The following is a 23,871-nucleotide window of genomic DNA, read 5'->3' on the forward strand; positions in this document are numbered from 1 at the left end:
AATATATATATTATATATATATAATATATATATGTAATAGCAAAAAATAAAACAAGGCAAAAGCAAAATAAATAAATAAAGGAGCAGATAATTAAAAGCAGAGAGAGTGGTCATGGATATTCAGGGAAAGAACAGTCCAAAAAGAGAAAACATTAAGTGGAGAGACCCTGAGGCACAATTGCCTTTGGCATATTCTAGGAAAAGCAAATGAGCCAGCATGGCTAGGTTCAGGTGGGCACAGGGATACTGTTAGAAAAAGATAGAAGTTGGTAGACGGAGGATAGCTCATTAAATCTCTGCCAACTAGTTAGACTCAACGTCCTTATTTATAACAGTAATTTTATAATGCCAGCTTTACTGAAACATAATGCATCGATGATACATCGTAACCTTAAAAATTTCAAAATGTAGACCCATCCTCATAGTCAGTGGCATATAGTGAACACACACTGGGTACCTATATGCGTGCCCAGAATCCTGGCAGGATGGACAACTTGAAGAAGGGGATCACTGTGTGACTCAGCCCTGTGGAGAGTGCTCATCCTTCTCCAAACTCTTGTCTCCCTCTTTCTCTCTCTCTCTCACATACTATATCATTACCAAAAAAAAATCTTTTTTGAAATACAACTAAATGCCCTAACTACCCGAGAGATACTTGTAATCAAATAACATGTTTTGTTTGTTTGCTTGTTTTTGCTATAGAGCAGATGCACTCTCCAGAGAGACAGAGAGAAAGAGGCGGAAGGAAAATAAGAGATCATCCTTCAAGTGGGATGGCCATACCGCAGTTCCTGTTTCCAGTCTCCTCTTGGGTTCTTGGGCACACATACACATAGGCCTGGAGTGACCCTCAAATTTCTGGATCTAGGACTCGAAACCCACAGTCAGACCTATCTATGCAATCTAGTGCCTTAACCTCCATGCCACCTGCTGGCCCCAACATATTTTAATAAAGGCCTGTTCAAATAGGATGTATATTTAGGAAGACATTAAATAAAACTACCCTAAACACCATACCTGCTTTCCGAGAACAACTGGTATTAGACCTTGTTAGGCTTTTATTCTGAATAGAGAAGCTACTGGGAGGTTAGGGTAAAGGAGTAACAAAATCTGACAAATATTGTTAAAGAATTGCACACTCATCTCCTATGTGGAGTGAGACTGTGGATGAGCGAGGGCAGAAAGCAGGGAGACCAGTTAGGAAGTTATTGCAATTATCCAGATGCAAGAAGACAGGTTGGACTGAGGTGATAGAGAATGAGAAATGGTGGAAGGCAGACAGTTTGCTGATGAGTTGAGTGTAGAGTGTGAAACAGGTATCCAGAGTAACTCCAGAGATTTTTGCCTGAGCTACTGTAAACATGGAATTGGCAGCTAACTCTGTGGAAAGGATCAGGGGAAGGCGAAGACCGAGAGTTTACTTTTAGATGTGTTACGTTTAAAAGATATTAGGTTGAAAGTTGGATAGACGAGTCTTTAAAGCTAATGGGAGGGGTTCAGGCTAGAGAAACCAGTTTGGAAATTATCTTATTTGTAAGTGTTAGGATTACATAGCTGGTGATACACTACCAGTGATTCTCCAGTGGAGATGAGATTTTTATGGTCATTAAACCAGAAAATGAATTTAAGAAGGTTGAAACTCTGATAGAGATTATAAGACTTTAGATTTAGTAGCTCAGGCCCTATCACATCCTTTTGTTTCTTCTGCAGTTCCTAAGTGGCATCTCCTTGCTTATCTAATACGGTTTGCCGAATAAAAAAGGAGTACTACTTCTTTTTTTCTTTTTTGAGAGGTTTTTGCCTTAGGATGTGTGTGCTTGCAGGAGAGAACAGAAGACAGTGAGAGGGAAGGTGAGAAATCACCCTCCCCCGGGGGGGGGGAGCGGGGGCCGCGCTGGTCATGCCACAGTCCCTTCTTCTCCATTCTCCTCCCAGAATCCTGGCCATGCATACACACGTGCCCAGCATGATTTTAAAGCCGCTAAGTCCAGGATTTGCACTGCAGATGGCCATGTGGGAGAGTTCAGCAGTGTAACTGCTATGCCATCTGCTGGCCCATGGAGTACCACTTCTGAATTTGGAACTAGAAGATAAGGTCTTTTGAGTTAAAAATAAGAGTTGAAATCTCTTAATTTAAATAAGGCTTTGGATAGTTTACTTATTTAGAAAATTTTAGACAGTAAAGTCTATTTTGAAAAGAAAAAAACTTATGTATTTTAACCTCCAGAGATAAGAATAGGGTCCAGATTGTGGTTCAGTGGTTAAACACAGTGCTCTGTAAGGCAATCCCATGTAGCAGGTTCCTCGTTCAGGTCCAGAAACCTGTCTGACTATGCCAGCCACACACTTGCCCATGATCCAGAGCTGGGCAATGATTATGGTGTCAAGACCAAATTGGGGCAACTGTCTCTCTCTCTGCCTCTCCCATTTATAAAAAAATATACTTAAATAACAAAAAAGCTAACTATATATGTTATTTTTACTAATTTTCTACTTTGGAGCTTTTAATCATATGCCCTAATAATCATAAAATAGATGTTAAAAAAATGGCTGATGTGAGCCCAGCTGCTGTAGTGCGGCTGGTAGAGCACCAGTGCACGACTCTGAAACCATGTGGGAAGGCCCTGGTTTCAGTTCCCTGATCAGCTTGAACATCTGAGATATGCCTGTGAATGTGCCTGTGATCTTGGCTGGCTGTAAGGCTGGAGGGAATGAAGGAAGTTTACAGTGTGACCAGACCCTGGCAGGGGTTTCCCTCTCTGCCCCTTCTTTCTGTCCTTCTTGCACACACACAGACACAGATATACACAATAAATAGATAAAGTTTTTAAAATGGCTGATGTGACTTTCATGTGGCTTTTAGAATGAAATGATCACCCCTCAGATTTTTAATATTCATTTGATTTTCTTCTAGGAGGATTTGGAGACTGGAGTTCACCTTGACCCAGCTGTCAAAGAAGTTCAGTATAATCCTACCTACGAGACCATGTTTGCTCCTGAGGTGAGAAAACATATTATATTTTAGGTTTCGCCTTCTTGCAAAATAGTATTTACACTTCACATAAGTAGATAAACAGTTCATGAATTTTTAAGTTTTCTCACAAAAGTATACTGTTTACACTTTTAGAAAATAAATCCTCCTAAAGTTTAATGGCGTACTTTTGTGATAAGACTTTTTTTTTTTTTAATTTGCTATAGGGCACATGTGCTCGCTGGAGAGACAGAGAAACAGAGAGTGGGAAAGTGAGAAAACACTCCCCCCCGCCCTTCCCCCCCCAACCCAGGGGACATGGCCATGCTGCAATCCCTTCTCCTCTATTCTCCTGTCAGAATTTTGGGTATGTGCATGTAAGTACCTGGTATGTTTTTAAAGCTACAGAGTCCAGGGCTTGAACTGTGTAGTCAGCCATGTGGGATCCAGCCACCTTAACCACCACACAACTGACTGGCCAGTGATAGCACTTAAAACTCTTCTAGCTGCTTATCTACATATGTACAGATATCTGATAACATGGAACTATATATGTCCTTGAAAAAAGAAACCTGAAAATATCTGATATTTAGATGTGAATTTAGTTGACATTTCCCTCAGCATTGATGAGGGAATGTTATAAATTAACCATAAAGGAAAAAATTTTGCTTTATTAGGATAACTGCATGGTATATCATGAAACACCTAGTTACAAATGCCTCTGTAACATAGACCTAACACCGGGTAAAAAGTAGTTACAGTGTTTATTGCCTCCTCTGAGTAAGACAAGTAGTGGATTTTTTCCTCCTGATTATAGAAGGTGATATAAATATTTTAGAAAAGGAGCGGAGGAGAGAAGGAAAGGAAAAAAAAAAACAAAACTTACCAGAAATGGTGACTATTGCCCACTAAGGAAAGGCTTTGAATGTTTTCAATTTTAGGAGTTTGCAGAAGAGACTAAATTTATAAGTATTTTGCCTTTTAAAGAAAAAAGCAATACTTGAATACTTGATTGACAAGATAGAGATACCAGAAAAATGGTAATATAAAACAGAAAGTAAAACTTCAGTAGCAGAAGCCCTTTAAAGATGGAGGGGAGTACCAGCAGTTGGCATAATGGCTACGTTGCTGCAGTTCAAGTCCTGGACCCAGTGGCTTAAACTCACACTGGGCATGTGTACATGCGTGCCCAAGATCCCGAGAGGAGAACGGAGGAAAAGGGATTGTGGCATAGCCATTCCCCCACCCCCACCCCAGGGAGTGATTTCTCGCTTTTTGTCTCTCTGTCCTGGCAATTGCATGCGCACTATAGCAAAAACCTCTCAAAAAAAAAAAAAAAACTAAAGATGGAGGGGAAGAGCTGTGTCTTTTTGCATCTTGGTGGAAAATGGGATACATATTTTAATACTTTTGGTTTTTGTAGCATATAGTCATTGTCCCCTTTGTGCTATATGAGAGTCTTAGAACTATTTCATATACTTTGCCTGCATAGGTGTCTGTAGTACATAAAATATGGCCCATGAAAAGTGTAGCACAGCCAGAGCGAGTGCTCGTGTTCAGACAGTGCGCCAGCCAGTCTCTGGGTGTGCAGAAGCGAAAACCTTGTTCTCATGCTCTGTTTGTGGCACATTTTAGATTTTGTTTCATTAATTCTTAAATCCCTCTAGCCTGCCGAACTACAGGCTATTACATACCCCTTGGCACCATTTTAACAGCTCATTGAAGAGAGGTTTATAAACTATGTATATGCATTATATAGATATATAAATATAGTGTGTGTGTGTGTGTATGTGTATATATATATATATGCTTCATGATTTTTAAATGAAAAGTACTTCAATGAAATAGAGCAAACGAATTCAGAAAATTTAGAAGTAGCATAGTATGTGGCATTCTGATGGTCCCTTAATTGTTATGTAGTCTGATTTTCTTAAATTTTTAAATCATATGCATCATTAGTATATCACTGTATAATTACAGTTTTAAAAATTTCAAGAGAAATTTAAAAGGTTAAGATTTTTGTAGGCAATACTTATAAGACAATAGGCCTGTCATTCTCTCTTTACAAAATTATCAGTCTTTTAACGTTCTGTTCTTTTTTTCTCATGTGAGAGAGCCTCACATGAAATAATATAGTTTGTTAGGAATACTTCAATACTTGTTAACAATTTAGGAAAGGATTGATGAGACTTAAAAGGGAAGCAAACTTATGATTGTTTTGGTAGTCAAATGAATCATCTATTAAATAATAGTTTGCAAACTTTGTTTTGTGTGTATGTGTGTGTGTGTGTTTTAATTGCCAGAGGACACGTGCACTTGTAGGAAAGACAGAAAGCACCCTTAGTGGGGCAGGGTCACATTGCAGTGCTTTTTCCCTTCACTTGTCTATCTCATTAAGATTTTGTGCAACCACACATGCGCAACTATGTGTTTTTCATGCCACTGGGGCAAGTGGTCAAACCACTGTCAGCCATGTGGCATCTGTCTGGCTATACGCATAGCGCTTAACCACTGCACTATGGAGCCAGCCTTGAACTTTGATTTTTATAAATAAGATCCATGTTACTTGGCAAGGTCTAGAAAGGTATCCCAGAAGCATTACTATGTTAAATTCAAGTTCCTTTGTTTAGAGGCTCTTTTGTTAGAAACAAGGTATAATCCCTTTCTTAAAACTAATGTTTACCAGAGGCGATATGCTGATTGTATTTTTTTTTTAAGATAAAGACTAGAGTGTTTCCTGTTATGTCTCTAAAGTACAATTCCAGTTTAAAGAGAGATTGCATCTGCTTGTAAAGAGTTTTTTTCAAGTTTCACAAAAGAAAGTTAAGGGGCTAGATGGTTGTGTGGAGGCTAAGTAGGGTCCCACATAGCGGACTATGCAGTACAAGTCCTGGATCCAGTTCTTTGAAAAAATGCATAACATACTTGTGTATATGTGCCCCAAATCCCAAGAGAAGAATGGAAGAGAAGGGATTGCCATGTAGCCATTCCTCCCAAGTCTGTTTTCTCACTTTCCCTCTCCCTTACGCGTGCTCTCTCTCTCTTCCCTCTCCCTCTTCCTCCTTCCCTCTCCCACCCCTCTTGCAAGTACACACACCCGATAGCAAATCCAAAATAAGAAGAAAAGATGAGGAGAAAAAGAAATAGTAAGAGGAGATTTAAAAGTTTACATAAAATGGAACTAAAGAATGACTTTCTTTTGGTGCAAAAATATTTTGAAATTCATGCAAAATTTTTTCATGATATGCATTTTCCACGAACTTTTTAAAGATTGCTTGTATTTGAAATAGGCAATACAATCGAGGTTAAGGACATGCGATTTGGAGTTAAAATGACTACTTATGAGCTCTGTGTGACCTTGCATGTTTTTAGTTTTCTTATATATAAAGTGAAAATAGTTTCTACTTTATTGAGTTTTAAGGATGAATGAGATAATGTATGATGTGGTTAGGAGACTGTGACACAGAGTAGACATTTAAGAAGTGGTAGCCCTTATTGTTATTTATATTAATATTATTGGCATTAGAGGCTAGGTAGGCTTTTATGAGGAAAGCTTCCAGGCAGAAGGGAATAGATTGAGCCAAATCATTAAAGATCTAAAGATAGGAATGTCTTTGTCATTATCAGTAGGGGAGAATAGGGAGATAAGACTAGAATAGAACTTGGTATAATATTGCACAGGGCTTTGGGGGCCAAGGTGAAGAGTTTGGTTTTGATTTAACAGATGATAAATAGATTTTTGAGGTTTAAATGGGGAATTGACATAGTCAAAGCTAAATTTTTAGAAAGTTTTATTTCCAAAGAGTTTGCATAATAGAGAAGAACAGGGATGGAGACTAATGAAATAAAACTACCATTTATTGCTGCATGCTTGGTACTACACTGAGGGGTTAACATACTTTATCTTCTTAGTCCTCACTACAACCCTGTGAAGTAAGTACTCCTATTTCTGTTTTACAGCTAGGAAACAAAGTCAGGAAGTGGCATATTTGGGGATTTGAGTCCAAATCACAATTATCTCTTTATAACTGGAAGGCTAGTTTTTAGGCCACTGTGGAATTTGCAGGGTATATCCCTATGTCCTAGCCTGTCAGTTCTAAAAATTCAGTTAATTGCTTATATTATTTTGTAAAATATTGTTTTTCCCTACCAACCAAGGACTTCTGAAGTCTGTCTAGTTATCCAAATCAGTGTTCTCAAATTATGGGTGGAATTTGAAGACATAATAGCCTTTTTTTAGGGCTAGTGGTTTTATTTCCCTCAATTCTTTTTGAATCTGCTTAGCAGAAATGAGTTTATTAGATTCTCTTGACACATATAAAACTCCTAAGTTTCAGAAAGAATTCCAGAATCTTTAAAATAATAATATTTTCAGAATAGTCAAAATACAAAAGTTATTTAAAAAATTCTAGTTATTGTTAAAAATCTGGCTGTAAGGGCCACTATAGATATTAATGCTAGAATAAACTTTAGAAATATATAACTCAGCTCTTCTTTTTAATTTTAGTTTTAATTTGTTACCAGGCACATGCTCTGATGAGAGAGAGGGAAGATGAGAAATTGCCCTCCTCTCATGAGGCATGGTTATGCTTCAATCCCCTCCCCTCCACTTTTACATCCTTTCAGGATCTTGGGCACACACGTACACTTTCTTAGCATGTTTTTCAAGCCCTCGGGTCTGGGACTCAAACTGTTCACTTGGCTGTGTGGGATCGAGCTCCTTAACCACCCCTCCATGGGCTGGTCCTTTTTTATTTTTTAAATGAGGAACCTGAGTCAAAAGGTCATAAAACCAGCACCAATAAAAGTTTCTTGTAGGAATATTTAACCTGTGCTTATGTTTTATAAGATTAAAGTAGTCTGCAAATAAAATTGAATTATGATTTTTTTTTCAAAATTTGTAGAAAATAATTAAGTCTATGGATTCTTTTTACCTTAATGTTTGTTTATAAATTCTTTCAACTTTGATGGCCACAATAAATATTAATGAAAATTTTATTAAGAATTTAAGTATAATAGATTGTTCAGTAATTTTGGTTCTTACCTATATGTGAGCTTATGCTTCTGATTTCATGTGGTCCATTTTTACTAGTGTGCATTTTATTAATTCCCGTGAGGTTATGATATACAGCTGAGATATCAACTCTCAAATTTGGTACCAACTGAAGACTTTTGAAAACCACTGTCTTGTAATACCAGATATCTGAGAGTTATCTATCAGTATCTTCAAGGATGATAAATGCTTTTCTCCCACGCCAATCTGTGGCCTATGGTTAGGGAAGCCAGATTCCACATGGCCAGCCATGGGGTTGAAGTGCAGAACTGGCAGCTGAAAACCACACTGGGCATGGGTGTGTGCATGTGAGCCCCAAATCCTGAAAGGATGGAAAAATGGATAGTGCCTGTACTCACCAACAGAGTACAAGGATTTCCTCCTCACATCTCCGTCAGTATTTATTTATTCATCTTTTTTGATAGTAGTAATTCTGACAGGTATCTGATTGTGATCCTTATTTTATAATAGTGATATTGAGCATTTTTTCCAGATACCCACTGGCCATTTGTATGTCTTCTTTTAAAAAACTTCTGTTTATGTCTTTTGCCCATTTTTAATTAGGTTAATTGTTTTCTTGCTATTGAGTTTTTTTAATTTCTTTATATGTTTTGAATATTAACCTCTTACCAGATGTTTGATTTGCAAACATTTTCCCCTTGGTGGTGTGTATTTTACATGGATTGCAGTTGTAATTGATTATGATGTACTTCCATATAGTTTTAGCTAAAAACTGTTAAATACTCATACCTAATATTACTAACTTGAGTGTTATTTATTCACATATATATTATTACAAATTGTTATAAATTATTTGGACACAAACTTGCTCTTAAATTTAGTTAACTACCGAAACTACACGGGACCAGCATCACAGAGCGTTGCATAACTGCTGTGTCACTGCTGCCGGCCTTGCTTTGTTTTGTTTTTTAATGATTATCTTAGAAATAAAGAGTTGTGGAACCAGCAGTTGGCGTAATGGCTATGTCGCTGGACTCCCATATAATTGACCACGGTTTGAGTGCCGGACCTGGTGGCTTAAACTCACACTGGGCACATGTGCATGTGCGCCCAAGATCCCGAGAGGAGAATGCAGGAGAAGGGATTGCGGCATGGCCACCCCCCCCCGGGGGGGGGTGATTTCTCGCTTTCTGTCTCTCTGTCTTTCTCTGTCATTCTGGCGAACATATGCGTCCTATAGCAGAAACCTCTCCAAAAAAAAGGAAAAAAAATGAAATAAAAGAACAGGAGCCAGGAATATGTGGTTACATTTTTGAGTAACTGGTAAGAGCTAAGTCCTGTTGAAGAGCATTTGTCTGCCTTTTTTTGTTGACATTTAATGTCCTTGAAGTCAGCTCCAATACTAACAGTAACCAGGCAGGTAAGGTGGGCCTGAAGTAGCTGGATCTTCCTCCCTCCCAGTTTTCTGTACCACTAGATTATTTTTTCTCTCAACTTAGATTTCTATAAGACATAAGCACATTGGAATTTTTAGATTGCTTTAGGTATAGAAGCATTTATAAAGTATACTTAACTTTAATATATGTATCCGTATTTATATATAATAGAATCTCAGTTCTTTAACACTGAGAATTTTTCTTTGAAAAGTGGAGCTAATATGTGTGCATGACCTGTAAAGAATTATTCTCTTTCTTGTAAAATCTTAATAAAATAAAATATGGAAATCATAGTCTCCCTTTTTAAATGGAAAATTACCTATAAGCACAATGATTGGTAATTTATTATACATGATTGGAATAAGAATAAGGGCAGTGAGAACTTTTATCATTTTAGATTCCCTTCCCCCCAGAAATATCATGTGCTGCTTTGTGGATAATAATTGACTGGAGCAGGTAGAGAACAGAGGAAACTTTTAAATCATTTTATTATCTTTAATTTTATGGCTGCACCTGTTTTTGTGATAAATTTCATGACTGAATGAAGTTGCCATTCTACAATCTAGATTTTTTTCTCCCTGCATTTCCACTCATCTGCAGACACCGGGAGGACTAATATGGGCTGCTAAGTCTTATGCTATGTTTCGTAATTTAGAATCAGTAGTTATAAAACCTTTGTACATAAATCAAGTGTTTTTAAAAGAAGTCATCTTAAACATAAAAATGGAAACTGTTAATATGTAAGAATCTTAACAAATCTTAGTAATTAATTTTCTTCTAAAGCAGAAAAAAGGTAAGGCAAATAACCTAACATTTTTATTCAGACTTTCATACACAGTATAATATTGATATCTAGAGAAGGCAGCATACTAGTTAAAATCAATAATTTACATTTGTAGCTCTAGAAATATATCATTAGAAAAGATGGTTTCTAATGATAGTGATATAAAATGTCCTAACATCAAAATACTTCATCATGACGGTAGATCTTCCAGAGTTAAAATAGTCATATCCTGCTGCTTTCATTCTTTCCAAAGTGAAGAGTTTATTTTTTATTTAAAAACAAAAAAGAAAAGAGTTTGATTTTCCTAGTACTATTTGTAATGGCATTGTTAAAAGTGCTGGCATAATAATATTGAATCGTCTGAAAAGTCATGACCCATTTTTGCATAGTAAAAATCCAGAAAAACAGACTTTTCCGATCACCCAGCATATTCTTGGTAGTTTCTACCCACTTACTTAAAAAGTCACAGGCTGTGATTTTGCTTTACGGGAATGCTCTGATATAATGGTTGGCTTGAGTAGGGTTTGTTCTAGCTTTGGTTTCTACCAGTTAATAACACTTTTGACCCTAAGGCAGATAAAACCCATTCTCTGGCCTTTTTCTTCATTTGTAGCTTGAGAAGAATACTCCTCTAACTTTCCATTTTTGTACAAATCAGATAAAATTAGCATTCAGAAAATCACTCTGGAAACTATAAGCAGGCTAGTAAGGGTACTATTCTAGGTAAGACTTTCACAATGTATCTTTTTAGACTGGAGATATTTTATTTACATTATAGGGACTTTTCCAAGCACTTTGTGTGTGTGTGTGTGTGTGTGTGTGTGTGTGCGCTATAGGGCACGTACACTTGCCAGAAAGACAGAGAGACAGAGTGACAGAAAGCAAGAAATCACCCCCTGGGGGGGATGGCTATGCCGCTATCCATTCTCCTCCATTTTCTTGGGATCTTGGGCAGGCATGCACACGCACCCGGTGTCAGTTTAAGCTGCCAGATCTGGGACTTGAACCACAGTCGACTACATGGGAGTCCAGCAACGTAGCCATTACGCCATCTGCTGGCCCCCCAAGCACTTTATTTTTATTATCTATTTTTCTCTCCTTCACCCCCACGAGAATTCTGATTAATCTTTCCTTCATTAATGCTTTCTGTGTGCCAGACATTGTGGTATATGTTGAGGGTTCCGAATTTTCACCTATGAGGAACTCATAATCTGCTGGAGGAGAAATGTGTATTTCTTTTAAACTCACATCACAGTGCCATTACTGATATGAAAGTCACCAAGAAGTCACCCAAATCATGGTTTAAACAAACCTATAGTAGTTCTCAATTATTTAGAGCAACAACGTCAAACAGAGCTTTCTGAAGTGATGGGAAAATAGGAGCCAATAACCATATATGGCTGCTGAGCTCTTAAAAGAAATGCCCACAGGTAGACCTGGGTAAGCTGGGTTCCTCTCCTTTTGCCTAGGGACTAACAAACAGTACCAACAGCCAGCATCCAGTTGCTCTCAGTCATGGGAGGTTAGCATGTGCCCAAGGAGGGTTAATCTGCCCCTCATGATTTAGAGTTGACAATATATTAAACAGTATATTCCAGTAATTTGAGCTTTTATGTACTCAGAATTTATGTGTGTTTTTGTTGTTGTTTTCGCTATAATGTTGCAGTTTGGACCAGAAAATCCCTTTAGGACACAGCAGATGGCTGCCCCTAGAAATATGCTTTCTGGATATGCTGAACCAGCTCACATCAATGATTTTATGTTTGAACAACAAAGAAGAACTTTTGCCACATATGGTAAGATGATAGATAAAACTTAAAACAATTTCAAGTTTAGCCTTATTAGAAGTGCTATTGTATGTATGAAATCTATTTAATCTTCTGGGTTTTTAAACTTGTCAATCTAGAGTCCTTCAAAAAGGGCAATACATCTTCTTATACACATCCATAAATATTTATATAGATGGGGAAGTAAAGTAACATTTTAAACTGTCATTTAAAATCTACTATAATTTCCGAATACAGGTGATTATTTTATAATGAGGTTACATCCCAATAAACCAAGTCGAAGGTATTGTTAAGTTGGAAATACGTTTAGTATGCCTAACCTAACAAACATTACAGCTTAGCTTAGCTTACCTTATAGTTCTCCTAACACTCACAGTGCTCCTGTTGGGCAACAACATCTAACACAAAGTCTATTTATAATAAAGTGTTGACTGGCTCTTGTAATTTATTGAAAACTATACTGAAAGTAAAAAATAGTGGTTATATGGCTACTCAGAGTACAGTTTCTACTGAATGCATATTTTCACATCATTGTAAGAAAAAAAAATAGTAAGTTGAGCCATCCTAAGTCAGGGAGTATCTGTACTAAAAATATTCTATGATCTTAAAAACCGAAAGTTCTTTAGTATTATACTTGGTAGTGAATGTCCATTATATACATATTGCTGATAAAATTGCTATAGGGCGCATGTGCTCGCCAGAAGGAGAGAGACAGAGAGACAGAAAGCGAGAAATCATCCCCCAAGGAGGATGGCCATGCCGCAATCCCTTCTCCTCTATTCTCCTCTCGGGATCTTGGGCACACATGCACACATGCCCTTGCTGGTAAAATTGGTAAATGAAAGAATAATGTCAAGCAGTTACTTTTATTGTTATTATTACTACTTTATTTATTATTTATTATAGAGTAGGTGTGTACGCTCATGCACATGTGAGTGAGTGACTTCTGCAGGGCCTGGTCACACCAAAGCCCCCTTCCTCAGTCCTCCAGCCCATCTGATCTTGGGCACTTCCGTGTCTGCCAGTTGTGTTTCCAGCTGCCCGAGCCGGGGATTTTAACAGTGGGAACCATGTGGGCTCTGACTTTTCTTGCTTGGGCAGCGTGTTATCGTTGTGCCATGAGCCAACCAGAGGTTGCATTTTTCTAAAATCTTAATATACACTAGCTAACTTTACTCTGTTTCTCAAATCTTATCTTTGAAATGTTTTTTCTTGATCTCTGAGGAGTAGCAGGAAATAGTCCAGTCACAAATCATTATGTCAAATAATTATTGTCTAATTATTTTTAAAAATTAATATATGTGAAACCAGTTGTAAAAAGGATCGTCATACATTAGATCGAATTTTACCATCACAGGGTTGTAATAATCGACTAATAGTATGCCCAAAGTCTCAGCTAAGGCTGCATACCACTGAAATCACCCCAAAGAGTTCAGTGACACTTCCAGTCTAGTAAAATGGTTACAAATGCATTGTACTCATTGCTTACATAAGGTTCCATGTGACTCTAAAGTATCGTGCAGCACAGAAAAGTCAACTCGATTGCATCACTAAATTACTATAGCCTATATTAAAATAGATTTTTTAAAAGATTGCTTATTTTCTCCAACTTTAAGTGGTCTCAGGAAATATATTCGATAACTTATTTCCTTTAAAACTAGAAAACAAAGCCCAATTATGTTTATTTACCTGATAGCAAGAATCAGCATTTAAAACTATTCAGTTGGCTTTAAACCTGGGTTCAGTAATAGGCTTATTAAAAAGAAAAAAAATAATAAATAGCCTGTGACCTTGCCTCTCCCAGCAGGTGGTCGACTAGGATACAAGTTGAGCTATTTAGTGACTTAAAGACAAAACATGAATGGTGGTTCTAGAATATTAGGCAGCCTGGAATAAAGGGAATGACCAGTTATAAACCAAGAAAATTGTGATCTCCCCTGAGGTAGATCTTAGAACTGAAAACAGTTTGTTTTAGCTGAATAAGTGGACCAACCTCAGGTTGAACACTGTTCTCTTTTCTTTACCTGCAAATACAGAGCGAGTGTAGCTCGTCGGTTTAAGTTCCATCATTTTCTCATAGAAAGTCCTTATCTGATTTAGGTTTCTATGCCAGCTTCCTGTTTGTTTCGTTTTGTTTTTCACTCTTAAACAGGGAAAGCCTGAGACCTGTTACCCTCCTTCATTTGCAAAGTATCAATGAGTAAACCTTCCATGTATCTTACACTGTTATCTGTAAAGCAGGGGACATGGCACGGTAATCGTTTTACCTAGTGTCATATTTATAGCTCTGAAAAATCCCTGAGATAAATCACAGAACAAACACTAACCCTACTTTTCGTCTTATTTTTAAATATTATAGTATTGTATGATCTCAGTGAATTATTGGAAAATTTGTATTCTACAATACATTTAGTTTATCATAGAGCCCACCTTGAAAGTCCTTATCAGTAAAGATGCTCTCACTTACTGTGTCATCCCATTTACTTTATCTACAGTTTTGGTTTTTAGGTCTCATTTATTGTATCTCTCCCGACTTCTGAGTCTCTCAAAGGTCTGCGTGAACTCTTTGTCCTATTTTCCTCTCTTTAACTTTTAGATTTCTTTCCTGCTCCCTGCTGGCCTTACTTGGGACTTCTCACCCAAAATTTCTCTCTACGCCAGTCTATGGAAGCAGAAAATAGAATTTTAATTAAATACCTGTAGTCTTACTAAAAGTCATTTTAATACGAGTTTGAACTTCAGTTTTAGAAACTTCTATTTACATTTTTAAATCACCTTAGAAATAGTCTGATGAATGAAGATGCCAAAATAGTCTGATGAATGAATGAGTCATTTAGATTTGGTTCCACTTTTCTTATTTAAAATGTGATATATATATATATTATACTGCAGTCAAATGTCTTGTAGTGAATATTTCTGTGCATAAGACTTTATGTTTTTTTTTCCTTATTTTCTGAAATGAATTTCCAAGAGTAAGTCAAAGAATAGAAGTATGTTAAAGCTTTCATTATGTATTATCAAAGTGCTTTTTGGGACCAGCAGTTAGTGTAATGGCTATGTTACTGGACTTCCACGTAGTCGACCGCGGTTCGAGTCCTGGACCCGGTGGCTTAAACTCACGCCAGGTGCGTGTGCGTGCGTGCCCAAGATCCCAAAAGGAGAATGGAGGAGAGGGGATTGCAGCATGGCCATCCCCCCTGGGGGGTGATGTCTCACTCTCTGTCTCTCTGTCTCTGTCTGTCTGGCGAGTGCACACGCCCTATAGCAAAAACCTCTCCAAAAAAAAAAAAAAAAAAAGGGCTTTTCAAAAAAATTCTCTTAATTTATTCTGCCACCACTACCTAGTCCTATTTTTATTTATCAAGAGCCATAGGATTATTTTTCCTTAATTTGTTTGAACACAGCTTATGTAGTAGCTACATACTCTATTACTAGTTGAAGGGATATATTCATATGCTAGTAAGTATCCTTACTTCTCTTACCAAAGAAACATAAATGATGGTTTATGAAACAAACATACTGCTTAAAGATTGAGAAAAAAGACTGTCATTAATGGGAATGGCATTTTCAAAATAACTACATTTTATATCATTCTTTTTACCCTGTTTATATTTTTATCATTTAATAGTTTAGCCCTGTAATATCCATTACCAAAATGAAAAAGGTTTCTGCATTTCCAAATATGAAATGTAAGCATAATTGTAAGCTCTTAGAATATTTAAAAAGTGAAATTTGATATCTTAGCCAGACAGGCTTTTAGTAACGTCAATATACTGGATTTATCTTATAAGATAATTTTTATTCCGCTGAAGTCAGTCGTGGTCAAGTCTGAGATTTGGGTTAATTGTTCTAAATAGAAATATTTTAATCACTCAGGAAGGAAGGATTGGTCCTAAGTTAAAGAGATCATTTTTGACATCTAGAGAGAAATGTGAAATTAATGTATTTATAGTAACAAACTGAATTGTTAATGGCAAAATGGAGTCAATAGTTTACACTTTTTTTCCCTTTCAGGTTATGCATTAGACCCTTCATTAGATAATCACCAAGTATCTGCTAAATACATTGGTTCTGTAGAAGAAGCTGAAAAAAATCAAGGTAATTTATTTGAAATATATGATATCCCTGATTAGTGTCTTGCAGATTGAGTTTAGTTAGAGAGTAAGAAAAAAGTACCTTTTTTTATTTTTTTATTTTTAGAGAAAGATTTTGCTATAGGGCTTGTATGCTCACTGGAGAGACAAAGACAGAAAAAGAAGAAATCACCCCCCTGGGGTGATGGCCATGCTATGATCCCTTCTTCTTCATTATCCTCTCGGGTTATTGGGTATGCACATTCCCGGAGTGAGTTTCAAGCCACTTGAACCATAGTCGACCATGTGGGAGTCCAGTGCCTTTAATCACTATGCCACCTCCTGGCCCTGGCTCTAGATTTTTTTTAAAAAAGCTTAGATGATAGAGTGATTTATTAGGTCATTGGGAAAGTCATGATGTTTGTTTCTACGTTTTTCTATGCACAAATGGATTGTGACTTTCCTGATGACTCAGTAGTTTAGAGCTTGGATTTGCTACTTACTAGCTGTGCTACTTTATGGTAAGACAGCAGTATATAGAATATATCTCTTTGGGTTGTTTTTGAGTACTTGGCACTGGGCCAGTCCTGTGGAAATCATTCCATAAATTATAATTTTAGGTAATTTGGTCAGTAATTGTTGTCAAGTTACATTTTAACAGAGCAGAAAAAGTTTCATTTTGCTTGTCTATGAACATAATCTTGGATTGCTTTGAAGGCTGAGTCTGAATACATGTTCTAAAAGATATGTTTGTGTTCATATCCATTTTGTATTTATTATAACAGACCAAGGCATTAAACTCTAAATGCATCTTGTCACAAAACTCATTAGCCCATTGGAATCTTAGCCATAAAATGCCTTTGAAGAAAGGATGTTTTGGTAGTGCAGGGACACTTTTACATTACTAACTATAGGCCCTGTAGGACCAAGCTGCCCTCTGTGTGTGAGCTAAATTCTTGTTAAAATAGAATTTTAAGAAACTTCTATTGTAACACATAGCCTAAAAGGAAACTAATTCAAGTTTATATAGGTACTTTTTTTTTTAAGTTAGACCTATGAGGGCCACATTTTTTTTTTTTTCATTTTTTTAATACAGTCACATTTTTTAGCTTACAAGGTGATCATTTCAATATGTGAACATTTCTCCCTGGTCCAGTTGATGAAAATATAACAATACTACCTCCCTGTCTCAACAATGCTGTCTCCATATCCCTCCTCCAAATGTTTTTCCCCAGAGAGGGCCACATTTATATATAAATAGATTCTTAGTAAATTTGAGCCTGTGACTCCCATAAAAACTTTTGTTTTCCCGATTGGGTGACTAAACAGAGTATACACCTCCTATATCAAATCAAAATCTCATCCAGAAATACCCTCCTTCCTTTTTTTGTTTTTAAATGATTAAGATTGATGATATTAGTTATCAAATTTAGATTGAGATCACTTGGAATATCAGATTTTTGTGAAATCTTGTTTAATGTATGTTATTCCATTACAAGTGAAGATAAGTTATTAAGTACTTACTGTAATTTAATTCAGTTTTAAATATAAATTATAACTTACTCTTGCTTTCAAAGAATATCATTACTTAGCAATATCGTATCTCTGAATGTCTTTTAAAAAATGGTTAAAAATCCACTAATACACGTTTTTGATTCACTACAAGTGTTATGTATCATTGTAGAATTGCATATATGGGTCTTTTCCATAAATGTATTAGGATTAGCAAAATACTGCAGTGGTAGAAAGCTTCTCTCTCCAGAGGTAGAATCTCTTTTTGTGTAGCATGAGTTGGTACATGTGGCAGATTAATACAGCTTTTATTTTTGGTTTTGTTTTTAATAAACTTTGGTCACTTGAGGAATCATCTTTCTTTAAACATATAAAATACAATTACATATATCAGTTGACCTTTCTTTCAAAAATATTCACATCGTGATCTTTTAATTATTTTTAATATAGGTTTAACTGTATTTGAAACTGGTCAAAAGAAAACAGAAAAGAGGAAAAAGTTCAAAGAAAATGATGCATCTAATATTGATGGTTTCTTGGGACCGTGGGCAAAGTATGTGGATGAAAAAGATGTAGCCAAACCTTCAGAAGTAAGCTTTGATGTTTTTCATTGTCAGTTCTGGTATACGCTATGTCTCCATGAAGGATATCTACATTAATAAACGAGATTTCCTCAGAGAACCCAATGACTCATCAGAATTTTTCTTCCTTGGTTGACTGAGAAAAAGACAGGAACATTTTTTTCCTTGGGAATATTGTTATATACTTTTAGTTCTGATTTATTTTCCTCTATACTTTTTGGTTAAAATGTAATATTGAACATTTTTAAACAAAAACTGCCTTAATAATGCTGTTAAGCTGCCATGATAGCTGCTTTTCTGATGCCAGACATTCAGAGAGTAACTACAGAATTGGCCTTTCTATTAGACTAGAACCGATGGTGGATTTTATTTATTTATTAATTTCCTTTTTTTTTTTTTGAGAGATTTTCGCTATAGGGCGCGTGCACTCGCCCGACAGACAGAGAGAGACATAGAGACAGAAAGCGAGAAATCACCCCCCAGGAGGGATGGCCACGCCGCAATCCCTTCTCCTCCATTCTCCTCTCGGGATCTTGGGCACGCACACACACGCGCCCGGCGTGAGTTTTAAGCCACCAGGTCCGGGACGCGAACCGTGGTCGACTACGTGGGAGTCCAGCGACATAGCCATTACGCTAACTGCTGGTTCCCATTAATTTACTTTTAAAAATTAGCAAGTTTTATCTACATTGTTTTAAAAGATAGAGTACTGTGAAGTTTATAAAATAGGACCTGGAGAGCTCCATCTTTCCTTTGCCCACCTACTAATCCCACTATCTCCATGAGCCACCCACCGTTGTAGATCCCAGGGATACAGCCATAGACAAGATCAAGAAAATTTTATCCTTACAAACTTAAGTTATAGCTGTTACTTATGCCTATATGTCTTAATAATATGCATATGCAGCTACTTAAGTAATATCTGTTGAGTTCTTCGATATTACACACAAAGACTTAATACTACCCCATTTTCCTTCCCAGGCTTCTCCAAAAATAATTATGTTACAAATCAGCTGTCATTGCTTTTATCCTTATGACTATACAAAAGCTATTTACTGAAGAACAGCATTATTTACTAAAATTCAGTGTCCTATCTAGTACTAGATTTTCTAATTGCCATGTCTTTTCACTTATATTAGCACAGCATGTTAAATTTACTTCTAGGTATTCCAAGATGAGTTTTGTATGAAATCAATTTAAAAATATTATCCAGTATCTGTTATTTCTTCAGTGCCATTTTGTAATCTGCAGAAAAGGTAATAATCTCTGCTTATGGAAAAGTTGAGATAATTATCCTAGGACACGTACTTGTAGCTATTACTGCACCAAAAATCTAGACCTCATAAAAGAATTTATAATCAACCGTGGACAAAATAGGTTCTAGACTATTCATTTTAAAATTTGTTTCTTACCCTAGCTATCGTACTGGATTGTCAGGAAAGTCATGACACATTTTTGCACAGAAAAAAGAAAAAAAAAAAACCAGAAAAATACATCATATCTTTCCCAATGACGTAATAGCACAGGCAGTAGGGCATCCCTGGGTGATACTGGAGCCTTATGGGAAGGCCCAGGACTCTGATCTCAGGTCAACTTGAGCATACCAGGTGTGCCCTTGGGTGGACCTGTGCTCCTGGCTGGCTAGAAGCCTATGGGAAGGATCTTGGCACGACAGTCCCTGTTGGAGCTCTCTCTCTCTCTTTCTCTCTCTCTTTTTCCTTCCTCTCCTCCCACCTATCTCTGAGGAAATAGATAATAAAATTCACCCCCTCATTTGCATAGGAAGAACAAAAAGAATTGGATGAAATCACAGCAAAGAGGCAGAAAAAAGGCAAACTGGAAGATGAGAAACCTGGGGAGGAAAAGACAATCTTGCATGGTAATGTATTTTTATACTTCATTTTTATGAAAAAATGTTGTATTTTATATTCTGTTTTTGTTGATATGGTATCAATTGCCCTTACTCTGTTAGCTGCTATAAAATCATTATATTAAGAATAATTATACTGGACAATTGGCATCCCCAAGAAGTTTTAGGTGACTCTTCTGTGTACTGAAATAGGAGCAAAAACAGCATGATTAATGGTAGCCATAGATATTTTTTGAAGTGTTGATGAATTTTAAAAAATGATAGATAAGAAAGAAATCAGATGGCCCACAATTCATTTTCTCTAAGATAAAATTAACTCTTACTCTTGTATTTCTAGTGCCCTGTTCATTTTAACTATTTGAACATAAGCCAAATATTCAGATACCCTCATAGTTTATTTTAGTTTGTTTTGTTTTTTAGAGGTTTTTGCCTTAGGGCATGTACACTACTCAGAGGAGGAGAGAGAGACAAAAACAATAAGAAGGAAAGTGAGAAATTACCCCCCCTCCCCTGAGGGATGGCCACACTGCAATCCCTTCTCCTCTGTAATCTTGATCATGCATGCATACATACCCAGTGTAAGTTTCAAGCCACTGGGTCTGGGACTTAAACCACTTGAACCACAGTCGTCCATGTGGGAGTCCAGTGATGTAACTACCACACCATCTGCTAGCCTCACTCTCACAGTTTATAACTGTTGCTAAGTTATACTTAAGAAGAATAAACTTTATTTTTCATTAGAATAGATTAGAGATTAAAACTCAACTACTTACTTGACTTGTGGAAGGAAGTGCATATCCACCAAAATTAATTACAAATATTTTAGAACGTACTTGTTCATTATTAATTAATTATATTTAGGAAACTAGGTAGTAATTATCTGAAACTGTAAAGAATATTTCAGCACCGATAGTGTTGATTATTCTAATGTTGGATCGCATCAACTATTTAGGTTTGATAGGACATATGTTTGAATTCCAAGCTCTAGATTTCTCTCCAAGGAGTCTATACAGTACTGTGGTGTTTGTGACCATGATAACAATAGCAAACCACCTTTTGTTGAGTACTTGCTTTGTGCCAAGCATACTGCTAAATGCTTTTCATACATCATCATCGTTGTTTAATTCCCACGAGTGACTTTTACTGTAAAAATCAAGCTAAAAGTGTGAAAGAAAGATCATTGATATTTTTTGTTTTAACTTCCTTCTTATTCTCTTTTGCTTCTGCTTCTTTACCAGTGACTCACAAGGCCTGAGTATTATCTTTTCTTCCCTCCCTGTAATTATACTACCGTGAAGTCCTTATTATATGTCACTGAAAAGTTTAACTAAGGAATAGAAGTAGAGATCCTCTTTAAAGGTTTAATACTCTGGATATTTAGGAATTTCAAAATACTACCTCTAGTTCTAAATAATAGCCGTGATTTCAGGCAGGTAGATCTTAGCTGACTTGTGATCATCATCTAAGTGTTATTACTTAAACATTAATGTGGAATGATAGGTCTATGAATAACATATTTTTTGTCATCTCGTTACCATGACAATGGCTTACATTTGTCGATTGCTCTTCTTTGCCTTCTTATTCCAGTTAAAGAAATGTATGACTATCAAGGCAGGTCCTATCTTCACATACCTCAGGATGTTGGTGTTAATCTGCGGTCAAGCGTGCCACCTGAGAAGTGTTACCTCCCCAAAAAACAAATTCACGTGTGGTCTGGACACACAAAGGTCAGCAAGTTGGTTATTTCTGCTTATTGTAATGTTGTAATAGCAAAGCCAACATAAAGTTTCAGCCACTAATGTTGATTGTTCAGTTGATGTAGGGACATATCAGTCCCTCAGTCTTCAAGGCCATTGGGACTGGCTGTGACTTAAGCTCCCATGGTTCACTGTCCTATCCCCTCCTTGTAGCCGGGGCCTTTTCCTACAAGTTCCTGTCACCATCTAGGTACTGAGTCAGTAAACAATGGCAAGTACTAGTATAGCCCTTTTGCTTGGCCTCAGTAATTTTGCCTTGGCTTTTGGGGTTATCACACTTCAGAGATTAGATCCTTGGTTTATAAACTATGGTAATACTTAAACTAATACAGAGACTACATACATGAAAGTTTTGATTTTGGTAATTTTTTGTCATCTACACTATTCCAACTGATAATTTCTAGCTCTTGGCAAAGAAACTAAGTAAAAGAAGAATGAGAAGTGGCAGCATTAGCAATTCATTAATTCAGGAATCCCTTGGGTGAGAATGTCAATATTAGAGATTTAAAAAAAAAAAAAAAAGACCTTCAGAAGCTTAGTGTCAATAAGGTCTGCTTTAGGAATACTATTGAAGGCTGTTTGGGATTGTGATTTATGAAAGGAAGAAAAATAGCTAATTAGTAGCTTAAAATATGCTGTCTATTCCTTGCTTAATTTTAGCTGGTATTTAAAATACCTCTGGTTGCTAACTGTAAAATCTCTTTATAGGGTGTCAGCGCAGTCAGATTGTTTCCCCTCTCTGGCCATTTATTGCTGTCATGTTCCATGGACTGTAAAATTAAGGTGAGTTTTCTGTAACAGAGTAGGAGTACTACAAAGCTAACCCTTTGATGAAGTCTTTTGGTTAATTATAAATAAATTTGGGTTTGTTGGGCAGTTAATGGCTGATTATTTTCTCTTAGGCACTATGAAGACAGCAGTTTATGAACTGCTTCCAAACATGTAGGGTCAGATACAGCTTTGCAGTTCAGTTGACTGGGCCCTTTTTAAAACTAAGACAACTGATTTGGGCTAGTTCTGTGGCCTGGTGGTTAAAGCAGCCAGGTCCCACATGGCCTATCACGTGGTTTGAGTCTCAGACCCAGCTTGGGAAACACCCCCAGCGTGTGTGTGTGGTTGCTGAAAAATCTCAAAGGTGAGATGGAAGAGGGAGAGTGTGGCATAACCATTCCCCATGGGGCTTTCTTCTCTCCCTGTCTGTGTCTTGCTATCCCTCTGGCAAGCCCTCCTGCCACAAAAAAAAAAAAAAAAAAAATCACTTTGGCTTTAGTTAGTTAAGTATCTAATCCCCAATAATACATTTTTATAAAGGCCTCAGATATGTAACTGAGTGAGGTAGAGAGGATGCATGATAGAAAACCCATTGTTAGAGAGTAGACAATGTAATTCCTTCTTTTTCTTCTGAGTACTAGTAGACTCCAAGTAGAAGAAATGTCCTCAGCCCCTTCTCCCATTTTTTCTAGTCCGGGGAAACCACCTTAGCTCTGGTCAGCTGTAGAGTCGGAGGTTGAAGAAATCTCAGTTGCCAGTTCACGTCAGCTTGAATATGGGGAAAGCCTGGGGAAAAAAATCTTAAATCCAGAAGGATAGTTCTTATCTCTTTTGTGTCTTCTCAGTGTCCGGATCATTGTGGTGGTTCAATAAACACCAACCCTATAGTGCTCTTAGGGGTTGGAAAGTTGTATCATTAAAATTTTATCCTTTGTAAATAATTCATGGATATTAATAAGACAGAAAGGCAGCTTCTTTCCACAGGAGCAACCATTTTGGCATTTATCTCTGATAACGTAAAATAGCAAGCTAACAGTTTATAGTAAAAACCCTTTTGTATTTTAACTTTCACTTTATACAGTGGTTTTGGTTTTGGTTTTGATTTCTTCTGAGAGGGAGAATACTCCAACAGAGTCTTCATGTTGCGATCTACCCGCAGCCTCAGCCAGAGTCACGGGCATACACATATACCTGGTGTGTACAGGGATAGTCCAGGACAGGAACTCAGGACTTGCCCATGTGAGTCAGCATTGCCAGGCTCTATGCCACTGCAGCTGACCTATACAATCTGCAGTACTTGTGATTATGGTCTTCT

At 36.9% G+C, this 23,871-nt stretch overlaps 1 protein-coding gene across 1 annotated transcript in view; it reads left to right on the forward strand.

Moving 5' to 3' along the window:
• Positions 1-23,871, forward strand: part of CDC40 (cell division cycle 40) — a 58,242-nt gene that overhangs the window by 16,204 nt on the left and 18,167 nt on the right. The window contains exons 2-8 of the mRNA XM_006156989.3: positions 2,915-3,001; positions 11,872-12,001; positions 16,007-16,090; positions 18,028-18,167; positions 19,941-20,037; positions 21,616-21,755; positions 22,494-22,568. Coding sequence (XP_006157051.1) covers positions 2,915-3,001; positions 11,872-12,001; positions 16,007-16,090; positions 18,028-18,167; positions 19,941-20,037; positions 21,616-21,755; positions 22,494-22,568 — 753 coding nt within the window. The remainder of the gene's footprint in view (positions 1-2,914; positions 3,002-11,871; positions 12,002-16,006; positions 16,091-18,027; positions 18,168-19,940; positions 20,038-21,615; positions 21,756-22,493; positions 22,569-23,871) is intronic.

The sequence above is a fragment of the Tupaia chinensis genome, unplaced genomic scaffold (genome assembly GCF_000334495.1).
Source record: "Tupaia chinensis unplaced genomic scaffold, TupChi_1.0 Scaffold000527_1, whole genome shotgun sequence".
NCBI lineage: Eukaryota > Metazoa > Chordata > Mammalia > Scandentia > Tupaiidae > Tupaia > Tupaia belangeri.